Raw genomic sequence first — 18,963 nt, 5'->3', positions numbered from 1 at the left:
GTCACGTGATGCCTGTCATGGCCGCCTCCGTGACCTGGGGAGGCGTGAATGCTGGATTCCTGCTGCGGGCGGCCAGGGGTACCTGGTGTAGCCGATCTGGGGGCTTTTGGGGGTCCGGGGAGGCGGCGGCGCCAGCGATAGCCAGGAAATTCTGGGCGACAGGTATCTGGGGCACCTCGGGCGGCAGCGTTAACCCACTGGACGCCGGTCGGGCGCGGCATGGCAGCTCACCCAACCGTGTTTTCCAGGCTCGCGCCAGGCGGGGGAGGAAGAAACCGGCGGCCCCGAACGGCCCGGGGACGTGTGAGTGTGGGAGCCGACTCCTCCATTGCTAATTTCATGAGGCCCCCACCTTGCTCTGCAGCCTCATCCCTGGGTCCTCTTTCTGTATACGCCCCCTTCCCCTGTCCATCACGCCCCAAACCCGACTTCCTAACCCTAGAATCTGGCCCCTGGGCCCATCATCCATTTTGGCATCTGCACCCCAATCTGTCCCTAGGGTGAACGTGGTGTTCATAGACCGGTCAGGCCAGCGGATTCCCGTGAGCGGCAGAGTCGGGGACAATGTTCTCCACCTGGCCCAGCGCCATGGGGTGGACCTGGAAGGTGGGAGCCGGGCACTGGGAAGTGGGGAGGCCCTATTCATTCGTTTAAAAAATCCCACAAATCAGATAAGACTCTCCACTCCTTTACCCTGCATGACTTCCCACCAACATGGTTGAACTTAAGACTCCTCACCACAGTCTCATCGCCTGCCCTCTTAACCTTCATTCAACAGATATTTATTGAGCATTTACTAGAGGTAACTAAAACTCCTGCCCTCCAGGAGCTTCTGTTCTCGTCCTTCTTTCCCCCTCTAGTCAAGCCACACTGGCTTTCTATTCCTCAGCCAAGTTCATGCCTGCCTCAGGGTCTTCGAATTTGCTGCTCCTGCCTTCTGAAGTGCTTTCCCACCAAATCTTCTGGCTCCTTCTCATCCTTCAGGTCTTGATGTAAATGTCATCCTCCTGATAGTCTTTTCCCTATAAGCAAGTCCCCATGCCCCAGTCTATCAAATATATCTGTGTGTTTTATTGCCTTCATAGCACTTCTCATTGTTTCATTTCCTTGTCATCTCTCCCCAGAATGAGATCAGAAACCCTGTTTACCTTGTTCACACTTATCTGTTGCCTGTCATAGTAGTTAGATGTAACAGGTATTAAATTAGTACTTGTGAAAGTGAAGATAATAGCAGACATTATTTTAAATGTGTTAACACATATTAACTGATTGAGTCTGTTTCATGACAACTTTATGCAATAGGGGAGAATGTTATCCTGTTTTATAGGGGAGAAAACTGAGCCCCAGGTTAAGTAGACCTGGTCCAAAGTCAAGTAAGTGGCAAAACTAGATTCAAACCCAGCCTGTCTGAGCCACTAATCTGTGCTGCTCTTCTGTGGATATTGAACACCTGTGTGCCAGGTAGCACTATACAAAACAAATAAGGCCCCTGTCATTTCACACCAGTTTCAACCTAATTGGGACAATAATCCCATGCCTAAACATGTATTTATATCATGAGCAACTGGGAAGAGTGGTCTTTAAAAAAAAAAAGTGTACTGGGTTATTTGTTGGATGTATGTAATAGGGAGCTGGTTTAATCACTAAAAGGGGAGAGTGCGGGGATAGGGAGGGGGGCGGGTCATGGCAGACCTACCTCAAGTTCTGTTCCAGAATCCAGTGGCTGGCAGTTCATGACAGAGATTAGATCATGGCCTTCAAAGAGGCAAGTGGCCTGTGTTCAGATTTGCTGTTGCCAGTTATGACTCTGAGCAGGTACTTAGCATCTCTTGGCCTCCTTATCTATAAAATAGGATAATTGAGTTCCTATCTCAGTGGGTTGCTGTGAGGATTATACAGATACCATGTGTAGTACCTGGCATGTGATTAGGGTACAGTGAGTAGTTGGAATGATCATGTTAGAATCTCCAGCTCATGGGGTAAGGATGCTAATGAGTTGGGAAAGAGGGCTCAGGAAGAGACACCTGGGGACTGCTTGGAGTTTCAAGGCCCAGTTTCTTCCCAAGAGACAGGGAGGGTGGGCAAGTTGGTCACCACATCCCACAGGGAGGGTCTGCTGGATCAGGAGGTTGCCTTGCACCTCCACTCTCACTGTCCAACCTGTCTGGAAGAGAAAAGGGAATTCTGTCCCATTCACTTATAACAAATATCTTTTAGACAGAAAAAGGACCCAGCCATGAAAAGAGTGGAGAAAAAAGCTTTCCAGGTCAAGAGTACAACAAGTGCAAAGGTCCTGTGGTGGGGAAAGCTTGGTGTGTTGGAGTTGAGTGAGGGGGCCGGTGAGGCTGAAGTGGGTGAGTGTGGGGGTGGGAGGATCTCAAGGACTAAGTGGAGGAGGTTGGATTTTATTGTAGCTATGAAAACCCTTTGGAAGGCTTTAGGCCAGGAGGGACATTATCCCCAGGCACAGTTCTCAGTGATCAGTCAGGTTGGGAATGTGTCTGGGGGCAAGCAGAAAACCCCAGATTCTGTATCTTTCAATCTTGACTCCCTGACCCCTTCCCCTGCTGCAGCCCTAGATGCTGTGTGAGCCTGTGCCTCCTTCAGGAGCAGCAGGGAAGCCCAGCACAGTGACAGGGTCGCAGCAAGGGCTCACAGGCTACAGGGACCCCACCTGGCCTGTCCTCTCTCAGCTACACTGAAGTCGAGTCCACGCTCATTAATGGTTCCAGGTACCCAGCCTGGTCCTCAGCCTGCTGGGGAGTTTTGAGGGAAGTGGGACACCCCAGATGTCCCTTTGCAAAACCTCTATGCAGGTTGGGAACAGTCAGCTAAGTAAATGACAGAGTGGAGGTTGCACACAGGGGGTGTGCAGGCCTGGGAGGGAGAGATGAAGGGCATGTGGTGAAACAAAGGGCTTCTCCTTTTTGTCCTTCACTGAATGTCACCTGCCTGCCCCTGCCCCTCACCGATGCTCCCTCACTTGCTGCCCCCAGGGGCCTGCGAAGCCTCCCTGGCGTGCTCCACCTGCCATGTGTATGTGAGCGAGGACCACCTGGACCTTCTGCCCCCTCCTGACGAGAGGTGAGCAGGGCGGCCCCTCCCAGCTCTGAGCTGCACGGCTTGGCCACTGAGCTCTTGCATTCCCGGTGTCCAGAGATCCACCCGGGCAGCAGCGGAGGGCAGCCCCAGCCTTTCTCCCCTCCCCGCTCCATCTCCTGGCAGGAGAGCTTCCCCTCTGACCACTCCCCCCAGACCCGCTAATCACCGCTGCCCCCCTCGCCCCAGGGAGGATGACATGCTGGACATGGCCCCCCTCCTCCAAGAGAACTCCCGGCTGGGCTGCCAGATCCTGCTGACGCCTGAGCTGGAAGGGGCTGAATTCACCCTGCCCAAGATCACCAGGAACTTCTACGTTGACGGCCATGTCCCCAAGCCCCACTGATAAAGACAGCTGGATCGTCCTAGACACTCACGGCCCCAGCGCCGGGACTGGAGAAATAGCCAAGTTGCCAGCCCAGCCTAGAGGAGGGACAGGCCTGAGAGAGAGATGTTGGAAGCAGCCAGAAGGCTAAAACCCCTGCATCAGAGAGAGCCCATGTCCAGGCTGTGGTGGGGACAGCGCCCCTACTGGGGCAGCCTCCCTCAAGCCCCCTGAGAATGGGGATGTGGATGGGGTGGAATCTAATTGGAGCAACAATAAAACTGTCTCACAAACCTCCAGCATCTTGAATGTCCTTGTGAGGAAGGTGGGGACAGAGGGGCGGGCCCTGGGGTCTACAGCTGCATCTTCCATACCCCCAGCCTTCCTCTTCCACAACGGTTTTGGGCCAGCGGGAAACTGAGGCAGAGGCCTTAAGGTGAAGGCCCGAGAGCCTGAAGATCAGCGTGGCAAGGCTCCGCCCCGCAGCGCGGAGGGATTTGGAGGGCTCCAGGACGCCCTTGGCCGCAAGGGGTATGCAAGCCCCCTGAGCAGAGTCAGGGGAGGGGGAAAGGGACAGAGGCTGGCCCAAGAGTGGGGGCTTGGAAGCCGGTGCCCAACATCGTCCACCAGAGGCGCCCGATCCCACAGGCGGCGCCCCACTCAGGTGGCGCTCCTTGCACCCTCCGCCAAAAGCGCCCCCGCCCCACGCAGGTGAAGCTCATCCGGTGGGACTGGCGTGGGCGGAGCAGGGCGAGATTTGGGAAGGGGGCCTGGGCTGGGGTGCAATGGAGGCTGAGCCAGTCCCGGACTTCATGCTGCGAGAGCTGCTGGCGCCACGCTGTCTAGACCCCGAGCTGCCCCCGGAACCCCGGGCCCAGCGGGCACCGAGGACTCCTGGATGCCTCAGACCCAGTGGCAGGTACGTTAAGGAGCGGCCCTTCCCCCAACCTGGCCCAGTGGTCAAGGGATCATGACCTCTGGCTCCTGGGGTTATCCAGGGGTCAAAATGTTAGTTACTGGTACTGACAAGGAAGAGGGCCTCATCCCCAGGGATACTTGGGGGTCATGTGGGGGTCAGAGGCTATGCCATTCTCCTTGCCTTGTTCCATATCTCTGAGACCCAAGTAGGTGCTGCTCGGGGAAAGGGCTGACCACACTGCCCCTTGTCCCCAGGTCCTTCTGGCCTGCACACCAGGATTCAGTCACTGCACTGCGCTTCCTCCAAGAGACAGCAGAGGGGCTGGCCCAGCCTCCCACGTGGGACACCCAGGCCCTGGGGCCCTGCTGGGAGCTGAAGGCCCTGGGGACCCTGGGACCCCCTCCTCTGGCCAGGGATGCCAAGAACATGCTGACCCCAATCAGCCAGCAGTGCCACAGCCCAGGGACTCCCCCGGCCTCTTCAGCTCAGCCTCAGAGGAGGCCCCGGAAGCAGTTGAACCCCCAGCGGGGTGCGGAGAAAGTGGACCCCCAGTTCGAAGGGGTGACCCTGAAGTTTCAGATAAAGCCAGATGCCAGCCTCCAGATCATACCCAGCTACAGGTAGGAGCCAGCCTGGGCAAGGGCACCCTTTATGCAAGTAATGATAAAAGCACAGAGGCCTGGGAACAGGTGCTCCCAGCATCTGCTCAAGGACTCCTATGCCAGCCCTGCATTACAGACAGCCCCGACTCTAAGCAAGACATCAGGCTGGTGCCAGTCCCTGTCCCTGCTGCTGGAGACCAGTCACATCCAGGTCCAAGTGCAGGTCTCCTCCTAATGAAATAGTCTGACAGTACCCAGGGCTGCTGCTGTGGTAGATTTTTCCAGTAATGATAATAGCTCCCATTTGTCAGACAGGACAACGACAATACGAGATACCGGAGCACTTGACGTCTATGGGCTCTCTGAAGCCTGGGGAAGCCCACTTTACAGGTGCAGAAACTGAGGTGTAGAGGGTGAGATCACTTGTCCAGGGTCACAAAGTGAGGACTTGGGAGAACTGAGCTTTCAACCTGACAGGTTGGCTCCAGACTTATTACCTCTTCACATGATTATGACTGTGATTACCAATGAGGGGCCAGGCCTTTCAGATGTCAGATGCCTCCTCGGGGACTGCCCGATACCCTGGCAGGAAATACTCATTTGCGGGCTGTCTGGGGCAGGGTACAGACCTCCTGATGCTAACGCCTGTCTACTCCCCCAGCCTGGCCTGCAGCAGCCGCTCTCAGGGTGCCCCGACAGGCCCTGCCGGGGGCCCAGAGGCCAACCTGCGAGGCAGCGAGGCCCTGGGTAAGTCCTGGAGACTTGAGAGCTATAAATATTTGGGGGAGGGTATGGTTTCCTTTCCTCCTTATCTTTCTTCCCAACCTGCTTCCCTATTTAGACCCATCCAGGAGGAGTCACAGCGCCCCCCTCCACTCAGGCTGAGTCACCCCCACCCCCAGCTTCCTCCTCTGCCGAGCTTTGCCATCTGTCTCCCTTCCTGGCTTTCCCTATGTCTTAGATCTGGCCTAGGGCTGGGTGGGGCCTTAACAGAGGACCCCCCCGAAAATGCCCACCGTACCCGACACAGGCCTCCTGAGCTTGGACTCTTGGCCTCTGACCCCTGCCCTTTGGCTTATGCCCTTTCAGGGCCCCGACGCTGTGCTTCCTGTAGGACCCAAAGGACCCCACTCTGGAGAGATGCTGAAGATGGGACCCCTCTCTGCAATGCCTGTGGAATCAGGTCCTCAAAAGGGAGGAGGGAATTGGGGTGGGGTGACATCAGTCCCTGCTTAGCCAGTGAGGGGTAGTGGGAAGAGAAAACACCCACCTCTTGGGGAAAGTGGCTCCCTGGTGGTGATTTCCAGGCTGAATGTGGGTTTCTTGCATCCCCACCGCAGGTACAAGAAATACGGCACTCGGTGCTCTAGCTGCTGGCTGGTGCCCCGGAAAAGTGTCCAGCCCAAGAGGCTATGTGGCCGATGTGGAGTGTCGCTGGGCCCCCACCCAGTCCCAACTCAGGAAGGGTAAGCCCTTCCTCACCCAGCCGAGCCTGTCCTGCCTCAGTTTCTCCCTGGGGAGAACGGGCAGAAGCCCTCGGAGGGGAAAGAGCTTGGGTCTTGAGGGATCCAGTCAGCCTCCTCTCTGCCCCCTCCCCTTTCAGAGACGCCAGTGGAGGATGCAGGCCCCAGACCTTTTGGCTCAGGGGGTCACTGGCCCCCTCCTTGGTCCCTGCTCCAATCAGGCTTGGCTGAGCTCCCCCCACCCCCCCAGAAATGCTGTCAACAGCGATACTCATATTGTTAATAGCAATAACAATAAAGAATAGAAATACTCCTAGAAGAGGCAGCATGACCCGGACCCCACCTTGCTTGATCTCCCTCCCCCGCCTCTCCCCAGGCCCAGGAATGCGGGGAAGGGGTCTTCTCATTGGGGTTCAAGGGACACACACAGTCACAGATACTGGTACCAGCTCCCCCAAGGGAATTAGCCACATTCGTGACAACAGCCCATACAGGGCAACAGCCACCGAGTGTGGAGACAGACAACACATTCAGAAAGACAGACACGTCCACATAGACACACACACTGACAGACACATGTAGACACACATGCGAGACACATCAGCAGATGCAAATGTGCTGACACTCGTAAGACATGTACACCCAGAGACAGACCACACACAAAACAGAAGGACACACACATTGACGGACACACACCTACCTATAGACACGTGTTGATAGACACACACAGGATGCATATACACACACAAAACGGACACAGAGTTGGCGCATAGTGGTACACACATAGGTGGGTCCTTTGTCAGCTCCACCCCTGCCCTCAGGATGTCACCTTCCTGCAAATTTAAGTGCACCAGTCCTTGCTCCGTGTCCCTCCCCCCATTTCAAGATCTTCCTGGCCCCACCAAAGAGTGTCCCCAACCTGAAGCCAGGAGCCATGTGCAAGACGCTGGGTCCTACCCTTGTTGGCAGGACACACAGGCCACCAGTCCTCCCTGGGAGGGAGGGAGGAGGGAGCATCAGGGATGGGTGGGATTCAGCAAAGGCAGAGGTGGTCCCTGCTGTGGGGGGTGAGTGAGGCCTGCCTGGCTGCATGCCCTGGGGAGGCAAGCCCGTGCGAAACCCACTCTGTGTCTCCCGAGTGAGCCTGCGGGGAAGGCCTGGGCCTGGATCCCTCGGCCCTGAGATCCCTGGCTCATTCAGCGCCACCCTTCATCAGCTCAGAACACCCTCATCCACATCCCCCATCGCTCCTGCCTTCTCATCACCTGGGGCAGGGCTCTCAGCCCCAACACTACATCTTCAGAGAAGCCTTCCTTGACCACCCAGCCTAAAATGGCTCCCCCACTCCCACCCCCTGTCAGGCTCTAGGGCAGCAGCTGGCTCATCTCCCTTTTAGAACCTACCAGAAGTTTCAAGCTCTCTGCTGGTCCAGGGTTATTTCATTCACATTCATCTCCCCTGCTAGACCATGACTTCAGAGGTCCAAAGTCATCACATCTGGGTTTCTGACCATGATAGCCCACCCCCGCCCAGTGCCCAACATGGAGAAGCTCTCCGGGGATAGACTCTGAATACACGAGGGTCTCAAGACAGTGTGTCTGCAAACCCCTGGCTGTTGTTAGCCACTTATTCAGTATTTACTGAGCAACTACTGTGTGCCCAGGCCCCCATGGGGACACTCAGCAGTGAATCAAACACAGACCCCTGCTCTAGCAAAGCCAATATTCTAGAGTGACAGTAAACTAATACTCAGTTATATGCTAGAATGTCAAGTAGTGATTGTGCTACAGAGAAAATAAAGTCCGTGAGGAGATAAGGAGTTGGGCTGCTACCTTAGCCATGTTCTCAGGGAAGGCCTCTCTGAGCAGGTGACATCTGTGTAGAGACCTGAAGATAAGGAACTAACTATGGGGCCATCTAAGGTGAGGGGAAATGGCAAGAGCAAAGGCCCTGTGGCAGGCAGAACTTTGTGGGGTTCCAGGAACCTCGAAGTTGCGGGAGGGCGTGGAGAGGTGATTAAGGGAGGGCGGGGTAGCAGTGGCACCTCACTTGTGCCCTTCCCTCTTCTGTGCCTGGCACCCAGCTGTGGCTCGGCCTCTAGTGCCTCAGTTTCCTGCTCTCACCTTGGCTCCTGAACTGTGTGCACAGAAATGCTGGTGGAGCTGGAACTGTCCAGGCCTGCTTCCTTCTGGCAGCTCTGTGTTCCTGCTTTTGAGGGAGGAGGAAACTAGGGGTGGGGGGAGGGGAGGCCCAGCTGTTCTCTCCTGCTGTGTGTGTGTGTGTGTTGGGGGAGTGCGGCTGATACCCTGTGTGTCTCTCCTGAATCACAATGGGCCAGGTCGAAAGGCAGGTGGTGAGTAGACTGAGGCAGAGTGAGTGGACATAGAATGGAGGAGGCTGGGGCAGGGGGCAGGGGCACACCTTGTAATAGCAGGGACATTACAGGAGCTGACAATCAGAGGATGCAGCATCCTGTGCCCATCCTTGCAAGGCCTCAGGGCAGGGGCTGGGCCAGACCCCTGGGAAAGGGGCTCCACCCATCCAGGGAAGGCAGTGTCAGTTCTGCCAGGAACACAACCAGGCCTGGGGGAAGCACCTAGCTCCCACCCTCAACCATTAGCCGGATTAGGTGGCAGCGCTGGGCACAAGAGATAAGCAGCAGAAAGGGAGAAGCCCGGTCCCCGCCCCAGCCTAAGCGTCCAGTGAGAGCCGGAAACACTGGGTAGGGAGAGCACAAGCTCCAGGCCACATCGTGAAAAGGCAGCTTGGACTGTGCTTGACACATGGTAAGCCCTTAAAAACAAAAAGGGTTTTGAATAAATAACCCGTAGGGTTGGGATTGGAACCCTGGGTTGCTTCCACTTAGCAGGCTGAAGCAGATGGAGCTGGAGTCCTTTATAAAAACTTTATTGGGGGTGGGGGTAGAAAATGGGGGTGACGCCCCTGGAAGCGAATAAATAAATAAATGAATAAATAAATAGAACAATAAATAAGCCCCCGCGTGCGTCTGGGGGGCGTCCCCCGGCCGGCGGGGAGAGGGGAGCTGGCTCATGCTGACGTCAGCTGGATGGCGAAGACCTCGCCCCCCGCCGGCGCCTCCGCAGTGCCCGCAGCCTCTGTTCCACCTTCCGCGCCGGTGCCCGCGCTGGCGCCGCCGCCAGCGCCGTTGAGACACACGGCCTCCCCGGAGCTCTCCGCCTCCTGCACGTTATACTCGCCCTTCTTGCAGGCGGTGGACTGCACGTAGAAGGCCAGCCCGGCCCCCGCGGCCAACAGCGCCGCGCCCCCCGCCGCGCCGCCCACAGCGACCCACAGCCACGGACCTGCGGGATGGAGATGCTCAAAGAGGGGGGACGAGCTCGGGGCTCGCCCCACCCGTCGGCATGCCAGGCTGGGCCACTCCTGTCCCCTCCCCGAAGGCACAAGTTCAGTCCTCACGAGCCTGGCAGGGAGCCCCAGGGAACTCAGCCTTGGAGGAAAGGAGAGACCCCAGTAAGACCACTCATAACACTGCTGTGACCCTGACCCGTTTGACCAGCTACCCCATCACGGAGGGGGAGGGGGCAGATATAAACCCCTAGCCATGGAAATACCTACAAGTAAACCAACTCATCCTCAAATGGATCAGGGTGGAGGGGACCCGCTGATTCCTCCACCTTAGAAAGTCTCCAGCCCCAGAGATACACGAAATGGGAGAGGGGATATTGTTGGGGTCCCCCGCCCCCATCCTCTGCCCCTGGTCCCTCTCCAACACCCCTTCTCTGCAGCAACACAGTGGAGGGGAATTGGATCAAGTCTCCACCAAGCAGAACCCACCAAAAGTTAATGAAGTCCCTCCCCGTAGCAGTCACAGCCCCGGAGGATCCCTTTCCTTGGGCTCTGGTCAGCTCCCTCTCCATCCGCTTCCCACCCCCAACCAGCCCTCAAAGCCCCACCGTCTGGGAGCCCCTAACTTCTACTCTGGCTCACTTCAGTCCCATCTGTGGGAACGGAGAGCGAGGTAGGGACGGGGTCAAGAATTCCAAGGCGCAGGTCACACCTCCCTGGAGATCCCTCGCCTCACCCCCACACCCAGTCGCCACTTACCAGCCACGCGCACGGTGATGCGCCGTGTGTGGCGCCCATGCGCGTTGGTGGCTGCGCACTCGTACTCGCCGCCGTGGCTGCCCATGGCGCCCGCCACGCTCAACGTGCTGTTGTTGCTGGACAGGCCGATGTTGAGCGCCCCCGGGGGCGCGCGCCAGCTGATCTGGGCCGGGGGCCATGCCTCGGCCCTGCAGGTCAATGTGAAGTTCCCGCCCGGCCGCACGCCTCCCGGAGGTGAAGCAGCCAGCTCGGCCACCACCGGGCGGTCTGTAGGGGACAGGAGGTTGAGGGTGTCTCACCGCTGACCAAGTGCCCCCTTCTGCCCAACACAATCTGAGACCATCCCTCCTGAAATGGGCAGGCAAGGGTCCTGCCTCCTATCAGAGGCCCCTCCCCCTACAAGTGGACTATTGTCAGGACTAAAATCCTTAGACCTGCTTCACTGAGTGGAAGGAGATGGGGAACCAGGCCAATGCACTTCAGACCCAGAATTTGAAGGTGCCATGATCTTGTTCTGCAGAGTTTTCATTACTCTGAGGTTTAGGCCAGGATTCCTTGTCCCCAGAAATGCGACTCGGGGAGATGCCCTTGAACTCCACTGGGCCATCCTACCTCTTCTAGTCACTGTTCTGGAGACTGAATGCCCTCTATCTGGTGCTTCCCCCACTCACATTCCACGCCCACGGTGACAATCCGGGCATCCGTGCCGTGCGGGTTGGTGGCCAAGCAGCGGTAGCTGCCTGCATCCTCTCGGGACACGCGCAGCCGCTGTGGCCGGGGCGCGCCCTCCCTGGAGCAGCGCACTTGTGGCGAGGGGCGACCCCGGGCGGAGCAGGCCAGCGCAGCAGCCTCAGCCCCTTCCAACCACGTCTGGTGACTTGGGCAGGTAGATTCATCCATTTCCGGTGGTGCTGCAAAACAGCCATAGCAGGAGAGGGGGTGGTCAGGAGGGGCTCGGACCCAGGACACCCCCTATTCCCCGCCCGCCCACTTGGGCCTGGCTCACATTCCGCGCTCACGGAGACCGTCTTGACCATGGATCCATGCCGGTTGGTGGCATTACAGATGTAGGTACCAGGTGCCAGTTCACTAGGGATTCGGGGGGTTCTGGCACTAGGGCCTGGGGGTGCCAGTGGCAGCAGCACCCCCTCACTGGTGCCGCCAGAGCCAATGCACTCCACACTTGGCTCTGGCTTTCCATCAACCTCACAGGAAAATAGTCGCCCAGAACCTTCCACCCATGTCCAATTGCTGGGGCAGCTCAGCTCCTCAAAACTGGGGCCATCTGAGGAGAAGAGGTCGTACAGGGACTGGAGGTCAGAAGAGGGTTATTCTGACATCCCTCATCTTGCCCCATGTTGTCCCCACTCACATTCCACCGTGACAGCCACATTTTTGGCTGCAGAGCCTCGAGCATTGGTGGCTTCGCAGCGGTAGGTGCCCGCGTGCTCCCGGGCCACACGCAGCAGGCCCTCGATGATGACCCCAGCCTCCCCAGAGCGCATGCAGCTCACGTTGGGAGGTGGGACCCCATGGGCCACACAGCTCAGGGAGGCCTCTGTTCCTTCCAGCCAGGTAATGCGTTCAGGGCAGCCCACACTGTCCAGCGCTGGTGCATCTAGAGGGGAGTGTTGTTGATTTGGGGGGTTTAGGGACCGGTGTAATGTCTCTAGACCCCTTTTCCCATCCCAGGGCAGCCAGGAAGCATTGGACAGTCTATGCTCCACAGAGGGACACTGAACCAAAGGAGTTTTGCACCAGTCGAGTCATGCACTGTTTTGGGGCTTCCTGAGCCCTACCTAAGGTGTGCTTTTATCTGATTCCTACAAAGTGCCCACAGGACCCTCCCACCTCTTTGGCCTAAAAATTGTTAGCCCGTTTGAAACACCCACCTTTCCAAGACAGCCCAAACGCTGTGCGCCAGACCCCCGTGGACACGCCGACCCCTTCCCCTAGGTCCTTCTCCGAGGTCCTTCCCTTATCCCGCTCACCAGCCTCTTCCCTTTCCCAAAATCCCGCCCAAAGGCTGCGCACCCCCACTCACACTCCACCGTCAGAGTCACGTCTTTGACTGCCTCGCCCTGGGCATTGGTCGCGGTGCAGCGGTAAGTGCCGGCGAGCGCGCGAGTTACCGGACCGAGCAGGCCCAGTGCCAGCACCGCCCCCCCGTCGGGCCGCGCGCAGTGCACCGAGGGCTCTGGGTTTCCACGGGCCTCGCAGCGCAGCGTCTGCTCTGGGCCCTCCGGCCACGTCCAGCTCCTGGGACAGTCCGAATCGTCCAGCCGGGGAGCGTCTGCGGGAAGAGACATGGGATGCTGCGAGGCTAGACGCGGACCGTGAGGTAAGCCTCCACTTCCTTCACTACAGCGCCAGGGACCGGAACCGGGCAAGCCCTTTGAGCTCAAGATGAGGGAGGCGAGAGGTTAAAGGCCAACTCACATAGGACGCGCAGCTCGGCGCTCTCGTTCTTACTCAGGGTCTCCCCGTCCACCTCGAGGGCGGCGTCGCAGAAGAAGCCACGCCTGTCGTCGTTCTCGGTGGCGTTTAGCTGGAGTTGGGCGGGCTGTCCCGGGACCGCGGCTGGAATTCCGTCTAGTGTGACCAGGGCTCGGGGCCCAGCTGTGCAGGTTACTGTCACCGTTTTCCCCTCGGGGGCGTTGGGCTCGCTCAGGGTCAGGAGGGGCTCCGGGAAGCCTGGGGGAGGAGCATTGGTCGGGAGTCCACTGACCACGCCCCTCCTGCGGTTCAAGGCTGCCCCTTTTCAGCCCGAACCTTCCACGCTGCAGCCAAACCTAGGATACTGTGCCTTGCCTCTTGAGATGTTCAGGCTCCGCCCTTTCTCGCCCCGCCCCCTTTTGGTGGTCAGGCCCTCTCTCTACGGATCCTCCTGGGGTCTGCAACCTTCCCCTTTGGGGGCGCTCAGACTCCGCCTCTCAAGCTACTATTCAGTCTGTCTTCCACCTGCCCCGCCCCTTCGGGACTCTCGGGCCACGCCTATTCCGATACCAAGCCCCACCCACTATTGGCCCCGCCTTCACGTTCCTCTGGCTCCACCCCCGAGCCGCGGAAGTACCGCTTCACTCCCTCTTACTGTAGACTGTCACGTTCTCCCGGCTCTCACGGCTTTCGCCCCCCAGGGTCACGTTGCAGACCAGCTGCCTGGCGCCCTCCTGCTCTGTGCTAGCTGTGGTTGTGGCAGTGGCCATGAAAGCGTCCCCCTCGAGGGTGATATCGGGACTCAGCCTCTGATCCCCCAGCGCCAGGTAGACCCCAGCCTCCGAGGCTGGAAACAGCCCATCCATGGCGCAGCTCACAGGTCTTTCTGAGCCCACTTCCAAGAGCCGAGGGGCAGCGAGGCGCGGGGAGTCCGGAGGCAGGGCTGGGAGTAGAAGAACAGAGCTTGAACTTATGTATTGAACGCTCAATATGTTCTAAGCGCTTTACATGCTCAAAGAGGAAAATAACTTTCAGCTGGTGAGTGTTGGGGTAAGAATTAGAATTCAGGTTTCTCTGCCTCCAAACTTCTTAAATACCCGCCCGACCCCTTGTGATCCCCTTCTCCTCACACCCACTCACCGAAGGTTCGGAGCTCTCTGGGGGCCGAGCTGTTTTCAAACAGCCCTAGGCCGTGAGGCCGCAGGTCCAGCTCCGCACGGCACGAGAAATTGGCCCCATGGTCCTCCCTCCGCGCCAGTACCGTGGCTGTGAGCACCGCGCCCCGCGCTCGGGGTGGCTCCCCGAAGAAGCTGCGACGGATCAGCTCTTGGGCGCCCCGCAGCAGGGTCAATGTGAGACTCCCACGAGGCCCAGCGCCGGGGACCCTACAGCTCAGGGTGAAGTTCTCGCCCACTGGCTGCCAGGCAGGCAGCGGCACCAGCTCTACACGATCTGGCCGTTCTACAAGGGGACAGATCACGGCTGTTGGAAACGCCAGGGCTCAGCAGGACGTGGCGTGGAACGCAGGGATTAAGACGGGGAGGACATGGGGATCCAGAGGGTGGGGCCTGAAGGAGAGGACCCCGTGACCCAGGGGGCGGGGCCTGGGAGGGAGGGAAAATAGTGGAGTAAGAGCGTGGCTGCTGAGAACTCACGAAAAGTGCGAATGAGCCCACGCGCTTGCAGTGTGCGCCGCGCGCAGCGGAAGAAGCAGACGGGCTGGGTCTCCGGTTCGCGGATGTCCACCAGCTGCCGCGCCAGCCAGCGCAAACCCCTCTGGGTCCCATTCCGGCGCAGTGAGGTCTCCAGGCCACCGCGTTCGGGCCGTGGGCAGTTGGTGCTGCAATTCAGCCACAGCGATCCTCCGCGTTCCACGAGCGCCACGCGGGGCTGCAGGTCCGCCCAGAAAGGCTCCTGTGCGATTGCTGCCCGGAGAAATGCGAGCTTAGCCTGGGAGCCATCTCCCTGGGATCTCAGCGCCCCTATACCGAGACAGGGATTCCCAGGGAATGAACGGAGGCCAGAAAAAAACTCAAGAGTCTTTACTGCCCAGACCTCAGGTTTACAAGCCCATTCCCACGGTCCAAACCTCGGGGGTGTTTCTGCAACATGGCAGTGGAGAGCCCTGCTCTCCAAGGTGTCGATGGAGTGATGGGAAAGCATAGGGGGAGGGGAAAGATGGGGTCTTCAACGCACATACCAAAGCTAGAAGGAGGGGACCCCAGGTGGGGGGAGGGAAATGAACGGGTTCTCAGGGTTCTTGCCCGCAGAGGGGGAGACCCTTGTTGAAGCGAGGGCAAAAGAGAGATGAGGCTGAGTCAAAGATAAAGGAGGATTCCAAACCCAGGTGAAGAGTATGGAAAAGAGGACGCGGGGTTGGGCTCATGCAAGGACCTCGGGAACAGCGGATGGACGTTGTTGCCAGGGCTCCAGGTGGAGCGGGAACAGCGCCTCTGAGTCACAGCAGTTGGTGAGATCGAGTCTTCGCAGATTAGGAGTGGGGAAGATGCCAGTCCGTGGACCATGGTGCATAGCAAAGCGTGGGGAGGTACCCCGGGAGGAGACAAGGGAGACATGCAGTCTCCAGAGCCTGATGCTGGGTGCAGAAGGACACCCAGGATCTCGAAGAGGGTAGGGTAGAGACCTGGGCGAGCCAGAAGTCAGGAAGCTAGGTCTCCAGTGTGTGTTGGGGGCAAGAGGGTTAGAGAAGAAAGCCCGGGCTCAAGGTGGGGGCAGAAGCGTGGGAGCGAGGCGAGAGTGAAGCCGGGAGGGGCTTGTGGCCTCTTCTCAGGTCTGGGAACTCCACCCCCGCCCTGTCCACCCTGAGCCAGACCGGCTCTTACCTGAGAAGCCGAGGAGCCCCAGGCCCAGGGCAGCCCAGAGGCCGAGCAGCGCCCGGTGCAGCCCTGGCGAGGGCGCTGGCATCGCCGCCGCGGGGGAAGCACAGGAGGCGAGGGGAGCGCGAGCGCTGAGCTGGGCTAGAGGACGGCGCGGCGCGGCGCGGCGGGTGGGGTGTGGAGGAGGCTGAGTTGCGCTCGGGGATTGGTTTAACGTTGGTAACTTGGTTTCCAAGGAGGGGGCGGCAGCAGAGGCGGCGGGGTGAGGGGGGTGCGGGAGGGCGATCTTGCACCAGCCTCCCGGCCTTGATGAAGGTGTGCTGGCTGGAGCGAGCGACCCCCGGGGTCTACGTGGAGGCCGGCCCCATCTCCCGGGGCCTTCTGGGGGCGGCTGCGGGCTCCCGCGTCATCCCCAGCGGCGACGCGGAGGTGGGGGGATGCAGGGTTGCCCTTCTCAAATCTCCACCCCACCCCTAGCTTAGATTCTATGATAATAAGCTGGACTCAGAGCTCCGCCTCCATATTTGGCCCTTCCCACCAGCGCTCCTTGGGGCGGAGATTGATTTGGGGGCTAGGAGAGATTTGAGAAGTGCAAGCTGGGGAAGAGATGGTTCTAGGAGAGGATGTGGGGATGCCTCCCTCACTGATCCTTCCCCTGTTGAACCGGGGAGCTGAGGGTCACAGCCACGCCCCCAGTCTTTCTCTGACTCCGCCCCCGCACGCGACAGAAGGGGCGGGGACCAAAGTGACAGCGAGTCGGGAACACGTGTGCCTGCGCGCAGCGTTCCCGGGCATCTAAATTAGGGTCGGCTCGGCTCTGGGTCTGTATTTACCCAGCGTGCAGCGGGCACGTGTCTACGCGGCGTGTGTGAGTGGGAACAGCCAAAGAGCACCCCGGAATCCGCTTTCTGTGCAGCAGCCGGGGCGCTGGACCGCTTCGGCCTTGCCAGGCATCCAGTGCGGGTCCAGATTCTGTGTCCACGCGAGACCAAGAAACCAACTATGACACTTTTGACCCCGCATCGGGCCCCAGGCTTTGACACCCTCCTATGCACTCACCAGGCCCGGGGACTATCAGGACGTTGCCAGGACGCGAGTCTGTGACATCCTCCCCCCAACCCCGGACCATCTGGTTGCTCCTTCCCCGTAGTTACCACATGGGTATCTTTTCTGCATATCCACGTCCCTTAAAATGTACACATGACCCCGCCCATTTGTGCTCTCACTCCCAGCGCTAATGGTGAACTATAGGGATTAGTTCTCGCCCCACCCCTGTGCTCCAGGAAACTGCAGGTTCTGAAGTGGAGGAGGGAACGAAACTTAACGTCCAATCACAGCTGCTGCGCGGTAGCGGTGGAACCAATCAGGAGAAGCCATACCATGAACCAGCCTTCCCACAGCCCAAAGCCCCCAGGGCCCATGCTTTGCCCACCTGCACTGCACTGATAATGCCCACGGGAGAGGTTTTTACTACACCGGCGGGGAATGCAGAGAGATTGGGGCTCCCATGCGGAAGACCAGAGTGAAGAAACCTCAGGTGCCTTCAGGGAGACAAGGAACTTGGAGAAAACGATAGAGGCAAGGCCAAAAAAAGACGACTACTTCGTCAGAAGAGGAGCACTAATGGGGGACCTTTATGTCCAGGGACAGAAGCTGGCTGAGGAAGGCTTTTTTGAGACAGGCAGGGTTCTCCAAATAGTTCCAGATTCCTTTTTCCTCCAGTTCAGCCAGCATGGACCAGTGCCTCTAGGCCCGGGACTGCATCAATAGGCACTTTCGCAGGTAGAGGGCCCCCACGACGAGATGGATCACCACAAAGACTGCGATGGAGGTGGAGGCCAAGGCTTTGGATGCGGGACTCCAAGCTGGAGACAGGAGGCGAGAATTAGGAACTGAGCACTTGGAGGTGTGATGACCCGCATGGACAAGCTCTCTTGGCCTGCGCACCTTCTTGAGGTCACGACCCTTCCCCACTCCTCCCAGGATTATAAGAATTCCTCACCGAAAGCTGTCAGCGTCATGGGTGCCGAGCTACTGAGGACCACCAGGCCATCAAGATTGAGGTGGGCGTGGCAGGTCACTGGCTGCCCGAAGTCACTGGGCCTGGCATGAAGGGTGTGAGTCATCGTCACATTGGCCAGATCCACGCTAGTGTAGCGCTCCAGGCTTTCTGAGTAGATGACTTGACCACCGCGCCTCAGAGTCACCACCAGGAAGCCCACGGGGAACACGTGCGTCACGTGGCAGCGAAGAGTGTACTCATCGCCCACTAAGACCGGAGGCTCCAGGATCACGCTGCGTGGCTGTTCTAAAGCAAGAGGGGACTGCTGGGCAAAATCCGAGGGCTCCCCCTAGAGCGGCTGTCAGCTACCCCAGCAGTCCCCCTTCCCTCACCCCAGCCCGGCCTGAGCCCCTGTCCCTCACTGTAGGCGGTAATCCTGGCGGTGGCCTCCCGCGTTTCTCCTGCGCAGGTGACGAAGCATTGCACATCGGAGCTCCAGGCCCTCACATCCAGCAGCTGGTAGGATACCCAACGGGGCCCACTGAGCGTCTCGCCCCGCGGCAGCACGGTGCGGAGGCTGAAACCCTCCGGTAGGGGGCAGCTGCTGCTACAGTTGAGCCACAGTGAGTCCCCCGGCCGCACGGCCTTGAACTCGGGGCTTATGCGCACCCAGAACGGTGCTGAGGTCTCCGAGGGTGCGGGAGATCTACCTCCCGTTCCTTGCGTCCGGGTACCCCAGCGCCTCCGCCTGCTCCCAGTTGGCTGGTAGGAGGCTGCCAGCAAAAGCAGCAGAAAGAGGGGGAGCAGAGACCCCATGGCAGAAAGCCTGGACTGAGGGGCCCCGAGCCAGGGAGCCAAGGCTGGCTCTGGCGATAAGGAGGATCGCAGCAGCGCCTTATCAGCCCCACCCGGAAAGAGGCTCCCAGGGGCCCAGAAGCCCTGCAGGAAACAACCCCCTCCCACGGCCTAAGAATGGGATTTCAGACCCCATTATAAATCAAACGTCATCCTGTTTTTCTGGAGAGAGATCTTTAATTTTCACTAGCTTCTCAGAAGGCCCTCCGGGTTGGATTAGAGCCTGAGGGTTAGGCCTTGAACCAGCTTTTTCTTGGGGCAGGAAGTGGGAGGACCGGGTTGTGGTGCCGAGGCTAGAAAGGGCTCCAGCTGGACATGACACCTCCCCTCTCAACTCTT

General features: G+C 58.9%; 4 protein-coding genes across 4 annotated transcripts; 2 read left to right on the top strand and 2 right to left on the bottom strand.

Annotated features, from left to right (window-relative positions):
• Nucleotides 1–2: 2 nt before the first annotated feature.
• FDX2 (ferredoxin 2) lies at nucleotides 3–3,723 on the top strand. The gene is made up of 5 exons (XM_006206272.3): nucleotides 3–162; nucleotides 249–303; nucleotides 500–606; nucleotides 2,997–3,084; nucleotides 3,289–3,723. Exons 1-5 carry the CDS (start codon nucleotides 9–11, stop codon nucleotides 3,443–3,445), a joined length of 561 nt encoding a protein of 186 aa, XP_006206334.1. The 5' UTR covers nucleotides 3–8; the 3' UTR covers nucleotides 3,446–3,723.
• A 275-nt stretch (nucleotides 3,724–3,998) lies between these two features.
• Nucleotides 3,999–6,702, top strand: ZGLP1 (zinc finger GATA like protein 1). Its single transcript, XM_015240894.3, has 6 exons — nucleotides 3,999–4,343; nucleotides 4,598–4,963; nucleotides 5,607–5,692; nucleotides 6,035–6,128; nucleotides 6,286–6,411; nucleotides 6,549–6,702. The coding sequence occupies exons 1-6, from the start codon at nucleotides 4,210–4,212 to the stop codon at nucleotides 6,637–6,639; spliced, it is 897 nt and encodes a 298-aa protein (XP_015096380.2). The 5' UTR covers nucleotides 3,999–4,209; the 3' UTR covers nucleotides 6,640–6,702.
• Nucleotides 6,703–9,298: 2,596 nt separating this feature from the next.
• On the bottom strand, nucleotides 9,299–15,855 carry ICAM5 (intercellular adhesion molecule 5). The gene is made up of 11 exons (XM_072947655.1): nucleotides 15,774–15,855; nucleotides 14,586–14,855; nucleotides 14,071–14,391; nucleotides 13,586–13,873; nucleotides 12,934–13,188; nucleotides 12,539–12,787; nucleotides 11,867–12,112; nucleotides 11,501–11,779; nucleotides 11,166–11,405; nucleotides 10,495–10,761; nucleotides 9,299–9,731 (listed from the first exon to the last, which is right to left on the bottom strand). The coding sequence occupies exons 1-11, from the start codon at nucleotides 15,853–15,855 to the stop codon at nucleotides 9,457–9,459; spliced, it is 2,772 nt and encodes a 923-aa protein (XP_072803756.1). The 3' UTR covers nucleotides 9,299–9,456.
• Nucleotides 15,856–17,398: 1,543 nt separating this feature from the next.
• On the bottom strand, nucleotides 17,399–18,585 carry ICAM4 (intercellular adhesion molecule 4 (Landsteiner-Wiener blood group)). The gene is made up of 3 exons (XM_006206483.4): nucleotides 18,192–18,585; nucleotides 17,770–18,075; nucleotides 17,399–17,632 (listed from the first exon to the last, which is right to left on the bottom strand). The coding sequence occupies exons 1-3, from the start codon at nucleotides 18,583–18,585 to the stop codon at nucleotides 17,514–17,516; spliced, it is 819 nt and encodes a 272-aa protein (XP_006206545.1). The 3' UTR covers nucleotides 17,399–17,513.
• Between the last annotated feature and the right edge of the window lie 378 nt (nucleotides 18,586–18,963).

The sequence above is a fragment of the Vicugna pacos genome, chromosome 22 (assembly GCF_048564905.1).
Source record: "Vicugna pacos chromosome 22, VicPac4, whole genome shotgun sequence".
In the NCBI taxonomy this organism is placed as follows: domain Eukaryota; kingdom Metazoa; phylum Chordata; class Mammalia; order Artiodactyla; family Camelidae; genus Vicugna; species Vicugna pacos.
The sequence above is the reverse complement of the archived record's forward strand: the minus strand, read 5'-3'. Positions and strand labels throughout refer to the sequence as shown.

Excerpts from the sequence above, each read along its gene's own strand:
- ICAM4 (XM_006206483.4), bottom strand. The coding sequence starts at position 18,585 with ATGGGGTCTCTGCTCCCCCTCTTTCTGCTGCTTTTGCTGGCAGCCTCC. Across the intron at positions 18,076-18,191 it reads CGCCAGGATTACCGCCTACA|AACAGCCACGCAGCGTGATC; the intron begins GTGAGGGACAGG and ends CTCTTGCTTTAG. Across the intron at positions 17,633-17,769 it reads CATGACGCTGACAGCTTTCG|CTTGGAGTCCCGCATCCAAA; the intron begins GTGAGGAATTCT and ends TCCTGTCTCCAG.
- ZGLP1 (XM_015240894.3), top strand. The coding sequence starts at position 4,210 with ATGGAGGCTGAGCCAGTCCCGGACTTCATGCTGCGAGAGCTGCTGGCG. Across the intron at positions 5,693-6,034 it reads GCGAGGCAGCGAGGCCCTGG|GGCCCCGACGCTGTGCTTCC; the intron begins GTAAGTCCTGGA and ends ATGCCCTTTCAG. Across the intron at positions 6,412-6,548 it reads CCAGTCCCAACTCAGGAAGG|AGACGCCAGTGGAGGATGCA; the intron begins GTAAGCCCTTCC and ends CTCCCCTTTCAG.
- ICAM5 (XM_072947655.1), bottom strand. The coding sequence starts at position 15,855 with ATGCCAGCGCCCTCGCCAGGGCTGCACCGGGCGCTGCTCGGCCTCTGG. Across the intron at positions 11,406-11,500 it reads GGTCTCCGTGAGCGCGGAAT|CACCACCGGAAATGGATGAA; the intron begins GTGAGCCAGGCC and ends GCTGTTTTGCAG. Across the intron at positions 10,762-11,165 it reads TGTCACCGTGGGCGTGGAAT|ACCGCCCGGTGGTGGCCGAG; the intron begins GTGAGTGGGGGA and ends TGTCCCCTACAG.
- FDX2 (XM_006206272.3), top strand. The coding sequence starts at position 9 with ATGCCTGTCATGGCCGCCTCCGTGACCTGGGGAGGCGTGAATGCTGGA. Across the intron at positions 607-2,996 it reads CCATGGGGTGGACCTGGAAG|GGGCCTGCGAAGCCTCCCTG; the intron begins GTGGGAGCCGGG and ends TGCTGCCCCCAG. Across the intron at positions 3,085-3,288 it reads CTGCCCCCTCCTGACGAGAG|GGAGGATGACATGCTGGACA; the intron begins GTGAGCAGGGCG and ends CCCTCGCCCCAG.